Raw genomic sequence first — 6819 nt, 5'->3', positions numbered from 1 at the left:
GACATTGGGGATTGTTCAACTCAAGTGGATAGATGCGTTTTAGTGCAGTGAGTCCACATCAGAGAGGCATTTATAGTTAAGGGCCTGGTAGCCCACGTTTATTAAAGGAAAAAACAACAAAAGTCCATCCAGGAATCCCACGCAGGGGTCCAAGCTTCAGCAAGTAAATACAATAGAAAATCCAAATGAAAAGGCTAGCCCACCTGGCTACTCTTCAGCAGTATTGCTGCTATAGGGAACAGGCCCCTCAAACAAGCTGCTTGGATGCACACAGTCTTAGGCTCCTTGGTCACACACAGTTTCAAGAGCTTCAATGCACACAGCTTCTGGCTCCTTTGACGCACACAGCTTTACAGCCCTTCAATACACACAGCTTCTGGCTCCCTGGACGCACACAGCTTTGAAGCCCTTCAATGCACACAGCTTCTGGCTCCCTGGACGCACACAGCTTTGAAGCCCTTCAATGCACACAGCTTCTGGCTCCCTGGACGCACACAGCTTTGATGCCCTTCAATGCACACAGCATCTGGCTCCTTGGACGCACATAGCTTTGAAGCCCTTCAACGCACACAGCATCTGTTCTCACACAGAGACAGTTACTAGCAGCCACTGCTCCAACTTCACCTTCCTCCCCCCTTTCTGCTCTCACCAGTCCCTCGTTATATGGGCTGTGTGCACCTGGGCACACACCCTGCTGGCTGTCCACAAGACCCGGACACAGGGTTGGAGATCCCGTCCCACCCAAGACTCTGAAGGATCTCCAAACTACAGAGCCCCATAAGGAACTAGCAAAACCTGGAGAAAACTGCCAGAACAGTTCTCTCCACCTCAAACCTACACTCTGTAGCTCTGCACTCAGACAATATGCAGACTCTGTGTCCACTTTAACCCCATTTTCATAGTGACAGAGCCTTGCTCTGCCACATACCCCCCCCTCTTGTTTCGATCCGGAGGGAGAAACACCTGCACCCACCATAGCAGTTGGGACACTTCTGTGCTGGCCATCAGCCACGTAGGCCCAACCCTTTTTTCGGGTGTGCTTCCAGGTACGTCCCACCTTGGATCTTAACAGGGTCCTATAATTCCGTATACTCTGCCTTCCCTCTCTTCTCTTGGGGTTCCTGAGCATACTCTCCTCTCTTGGGGGAACTCTGCCTTCCCTGATCCTACCTTTCAGCTTACAGACGTCAGTTTTATCTTTCACCACAGGTCTTTCAGGTTCAAAAACCTCTCTCTGGTTACCCACGGCAACCACGTCACTTTTAACAGCACCAAACATTAGCAGATCATACATTTCAATGACATCCTGTCGAACACAATCAGTGCCATCTATCTCAGTACTTGTTGTTAGGACCAGACCTGAGGAGGGACAAAACACAGGCAAGTGATTACACCCCACGGGTCCATAGCACAGCTTCACCTCACCTGTTGTCCAACACTCCATGGGTAACTGATCTAACAAATGACACTGATCCAAGCACAAACTACTCCTTTCTGATGTACACATTACATTGTTGCAGCAACCAACATTAGCACTTTCCTTTACAGTGTCTCCGGGTACTTTAAGTTGTACCACTTTCTGAGTGATAGAAAGCATCTCTGCTAGTGCTGCGTCTATTTTGGGCCCTACCTTCTCATGAGGTTTAGCGGGTGAAACAGTATCCACGCCCTCTATTGACCACTGCTCAGCCGCACCTCGGACCACACCAGCAGAGATGTTTATAGTCACTACACCAGCCGGAGAGACCTTTGATGTCTCCAACAGTTCTCCTGGGCACCTTCCATACCACTCAGTAACTGGGAGCACCCTCTCAGAGAACCTCAAGACTATCTGCCACACTGTTAATAAGCATTGGTCCCACCAATACCATTCTCGATCAAGGCTTCCCAGCACAGCCTGTACCACCTGGCTCCACCCATGGGTACTACGCAGCACCACCTGGTCCGACTGTGGTGGAGACACCCAAGTGTACAGTGAGTGCATTTTTACCAACTCCAGCATTTCAAGTAAGGTTTTTGTCATCTCTAAACATCCAATGTCTAAATACCAGACCTTTCTAAGGTCTTTTTCCCTGTCCAAGACATGGAGGGGCTCATCCACTGCAGCTTTTGAGTTTGAGACATTTGAAGAGACCTCCACCTCCTTGGAGGTACCCCTCATCACAGCCTGTTGCTCCCCTGGAGCGCTGTCAGACACATGTCTCACACTTTTCCCTTCTGTACCAGTGTCAGTGAGCCACTGCAGGTCATTATAAGTCACATTGTCACCTTCACACTTGAGCTGTGGGGCTGTGGACAACACATCTGCTTTGCCAGCACCCTGAACAGTTCCTTCAGACTGGAGGGCATTAACCTTCGCAGGGACAAACGTGTCCTTGAGCACCAGCCGATCTGCGATCCCTCCATTGGGCATAGCAGGTGTTATGTCCACCACATTATTTAATATTGCGATTGCATTCTCATACCAATTATCCCAGTCTATTGTGGTTCCATCACTTACTCTAGAAGGCCCCACAGGAACCTGGGATTCACTAGCCAAAACATCACCTGTGTCATTTCTATACATATCCCCTTGGGTTGACACATCATCTGACAAGGTAGGCTGTAATACATGCTTTTGCCCTACCTGCTCTGGGGGCGCTACTGACACACACAGCTCTGCACTTTCAGCTTTTGCAGGCTGAATTAACCCCTTGACACCAGGGTTACACTTAGGGTTGTGGGGCTGCGCCCGCACACTCTCACTGTGTGACTCAGTCTTCCTTTGTTTCACCAGAGTAGCACCACAGCCATCCTGGAAAACCTCTGGCTCCAACACATGGAGACCCCACGAGACTTCCATGGACAAGCCTGCGCTTATGGTTGTCACAGGAGGTATCCTACTCCCATCATTGGCAATGAACACATTGCCAACATTTTCAGACATGACATTAAAGGGAACACATTTTTCAGTGTCATTATCACCAATACCATCACATTTGCCAACAGTAACATATTTGTCAGCATAACCATCATAATTTTCATTACGTATAGACATAACTGCTACTTTTGTGGATTGTCTATTACCAACCACAGCCTGTGAGCCTCTCCTCACATCACCCTCTATCTTTAAAGGGGAACTCTTTCCTCCTTGGGCAGCTCCATAGCTGACCTGGGAAACTCTCTGCTCCGTCACTGCAAGCTCCTCTGAAGTTTCCCTGGGCAACTCTGCAGCACCTGTCACTAGGGAACATGGCACAAGAACAGTTTTGGTCACCCCTACTTTAACCTCTCCAGCACTCTGTTGGATTATAGCAGGCACATGCATAGTCCCCATGTCCATTTGAGTCTTTAAACTTGCTGTCAGCTGGGCTTCGCCATGTGCCTCCCCACTGCTCCGGGTAGCACACTGCAGCAAGTCTATGTCCATTTGCACTGCGGATCTTCCCGCTGGACACACTCCCATGTCACTAAGTTCAGTCCCACAAACTGAAACAGTCTTACCATTTTCAGTGGCTGGCATCATACCCTTCACTTGAGTGCGCCGTCTCTCAGCTGCATCCATACCAGCTACTTCCTCTGTGTGGCCACAGGACGACACTGCAGCCTTTCCAAACTCTTCAGCGTTGTTCCAGAACCTTGGGCAAGTAAAAATTCCATGCCCCACTTGACCACATTCCAAGCACGGTACTGGTAGCTGAACTTTACTTTCTTGGAATCTCCTTAATGACTGGCTCTCTGTTGCCAAGGGATACCACTGGTCATGACCATCAGCAGACAGACTCCTTGGATCCCCGACATCCCTGTTGGCCTGGACATTGCTTCCACAGATGACCATATTCCTCTTTTTCACACGCTGTTGTCCACCTGGCTTCCTGTTGCCAGGGGAAACTTCTTTCACTTCCTTTTCAACTGGGGATGACATGATTAATTTACCCCAGGTCACAGAAATTTCACACTTGGAAAAATTCTCTGGCGTGGCTGGGGCATGTGGTGAAATACCCTCTAGCCATAGAACCCTTTCCCTTGCTTCAGCAAGGATTGCTTCCTTTTTCTGTTTGGAACGCCCCATGCTTGCTGTCTTACACACACAGCAACTTGCAACACACTTCACAGCAAAGAGAAAAAAAATATGTGATTCTCCTTTCACAGGTACACAACCTGCATGCAACACAGAGAGAGAAAAAATATGCGATTCTCTTTTCACAGGTACACAACCTGCATGCAACACAGAGAGAAAAAATATGTGATTCTCCTTTCACAGGTACACAACCTGCATGCAACACAAAGAGAAAAATTATGCGATTCTCCTTTCACAGGTACACAACCTGCATGCAACACAGTCCATCAAACTTCTGTGCAATGCTGTTCGCCTGGCTGCCACACACAGCTAGCAGTAGTTCCTGATGCGACTCACCATGGAGCAAGGACCTAGATTCAACCGTCTACATGCCCGCATTCGAGCACCACTTGTGACATTGGGGATTGTTCAACTCAAGTGGATAGATGCGTTTTAGTGCAGTGAGTCCACATCAGAGAGGCATTTATAGTTAAGGGCCTGGTAGCCCACGTTTATTAAAGGAAAAAACAACAAAAGTCCATCCAGGAATCCCACGCAGGGGTCCAAGCTTCAGCAAGTAAATACAATAGAAAATCCAAATGAAAAGGCTAGCCCACCTGGCTACTCTTCAGCAGTATTGCTGCTATAGGGAACAGGCCCCTCAAACAAGCTGCTTGGATGCACACAGTCTTAGGCTCCTTGGTCACACACAGTTTCAAGAGCTTCAATGCACACAGCTTCTGGCTCCTTTGACGCACACAGCTTTACAGCCCTTCAATACACACAGCTTCTGGCTCCCTGGACGCACACAGCTTTGAAGCCCTTCAATGCACACAGCTTCTGGCTCCCTGGACGCACACAGCTTTGAAGCCCTTCAATGCACACAGCTTCTGGCTCCCTGGACGCACACAGCTTTGAAGCCCTTCAACGCACACAGCATCTGGCTCCTTGGACGCACATAGCTTTGAAGCCCTTCAACGCACACAGCATCTGTTCTCACACAGAGACAGTTACTAGCAGCCACTGCTCCAACTTCACCTTCCTCCCCCCTTTCTGCTCTCACCAGTCCCTCGTTATATGGGCTGTGTGCACCTGGGCACACACCCTGCTGGCTGTCCACAAGACCCGGACACAGGGTTGGAGATCCCGTCCCACCCAAGACTCTGAAGGATCTCCAAACTACAGAGCCCCATAAGGAACTAGCAAAACCTGGAGAAAACTGCCAGAGCAGTTCTCTCCACCTCAAACCTACACTCTGTAGCTCTGCACTCAGACAATATGCAGACTCTGTGTCCACTTTAACCCCATTTTCATAGTGACAGAGCCTTGCTCTGCCACAATATATATATATATTTATTTTTATTTTTGCGGCAAAACGGGCATTTTAAACGTGGGTTACTATCTGTCAAGTTAAATCATTCAGGAGAGGTTGTAAAAACGTCCCGTGTACATGAAGCCTAAGGAAGAAACTGGGCAAAAATGGCATCAATAGGAGAGTTCCAAGGCCAAAGCCACTGCTGACCAAAAAGAACAAAAAGGCTCATCTCACATTTACTAAAAAACATATTGATTATCCCCAAGATTTTTAGGCAAATATTCTGTGGACTGATGTGACAAAAAATTTTACTTTTTGGAAGGTGTGCATCCCGTTACATCTGGCATAAAACTAATACAGCATTTCATAACAAGAACATCACACCAACAGTCGGACATGGTGGTGGTGGCGTGATGGTCTGGGGCTGCTTTGCAGCTTCAGGACCTGGATGTCTTACCATAATTGATGGAACCATGAATTCTGAGCTCTTCCAGAAAATCCTAAAGGAGAATGTCTGTCTGGCCATCAGTTCGTGACTTCAAGTGCACTTGGAATATGCAGCAGGACAATGATCCAAAACACAACAGTACACCTCTAAATGGTTTTACAAAAGCAACATTTTAGGTTTTGGAGTGGCCTAGTTAAAGCCTGGACTTAAATCCAATTGAAATGCTGTATCGTGACCTTACACAGGCCGTTCATGCTGGAAAACCCTCAGATGTGGCTGAAATAAAACAATTCTGCAAATAGTGGGCAAAAATTTGCTCCACAGCAATGTAAAAAAAACTAATTTCCAGTTATTGCAAATGCTTGATTGCAGTTGTTGCCGCCAAGGGTGGCACAACCAGTTATTAGGTTTAGGGGGCAATTACTTTTTCACATAAAGCCAGGCAGGTTTGGACAACATTTTTGCCTTAATAAATGAAACCATCATTCAAAAACTGCATTTTGTGTTTACTCGGGTTATCTTTGTGTAATAATAAAATTTGTTTATATTGCGTAATTTTAAGTGTCTCAAATATGCAAAAAAAAAAAATCTGAAAGGGGGCAAATAATTTTTGTGTGTGTGTGAAATAAATATAAACGGGAGCGAGAACCGCTAAAGTTAACTTTTTACATTAAACAGCATGTGATTGGTTGCCGGGCGATCCCAGCAATCAATCACTAGCCTGTTGATGTAAAAAGTTAACTTCAGCAGTTCCCGCACCCATCCAGCCCTGTGATACCAGCCGCTCCACACCTGTGTAAGGTAGGAGAGTTGTACCTACAGTGTGTATTTGTGTCGGGGGGGGCGGAGGACATTATGGGGGGAGGAAGACACTACAGTGGGAGGGGGGGTGCAGGAACAGAGGATACTGCTTTGGGGGGCACAGGAAACTTGCTATGGCAGGAGGGGGGCAGAGGACACTATGGGAGTGATGTGAAGGGGGACAGAGGACACTGCAATGGGGGGCCCCCATCTCCC

The 6819-nt window shown here is 47.7% G+C and overlaps 1 protein-coding gene across 1 annotated transcript in view; it reads right to left on the bottom strand.

Moving 5' to 3' along the window:
* LOC141146049 (uncharacterized) overlaps positions 1-4462 on the bottom strand; it is a 6331-nt gene extending 1869 nt beyond the window's left edge. The window contains exons 1-2 of the mRNA XM_073632811.1: positions 4308-4462; positions 2884-4140 (exon numbers count right to left, since the gene is read on the bottom strand). Coding sequence (XP_073488912.1) covers positions 2884-4051 — 1168 coding nt within the window. The 5' untranslated portion in view covers positions 4052-4140; positions 4308-4462. The remainder of the gene's footprint in view (positions 1-2883; positions 4141-4307) is intronic.
* Positions 4463-6819: the final 2357 nt, after the last annotated feature.

Source organism: Aquarana catesbeiana, linkage group LG05, assembly GCF_042186555.1.
Source record: "Aquarana catesbeiana isolate 2022-GZ linkage group LG05, ASM4218655v1, whole genome shotgun sequence".
In the NCBI taxonomy this organism is placed as follows: Eukaryota; Metazoa; Chordata; class Amphibia; order Anura; family Ranidae; genus Aquarana; species Aquarana catesbeiana.
This window is presented reverse-complemented; position numbering and strand designations above follow the sequence as displayed.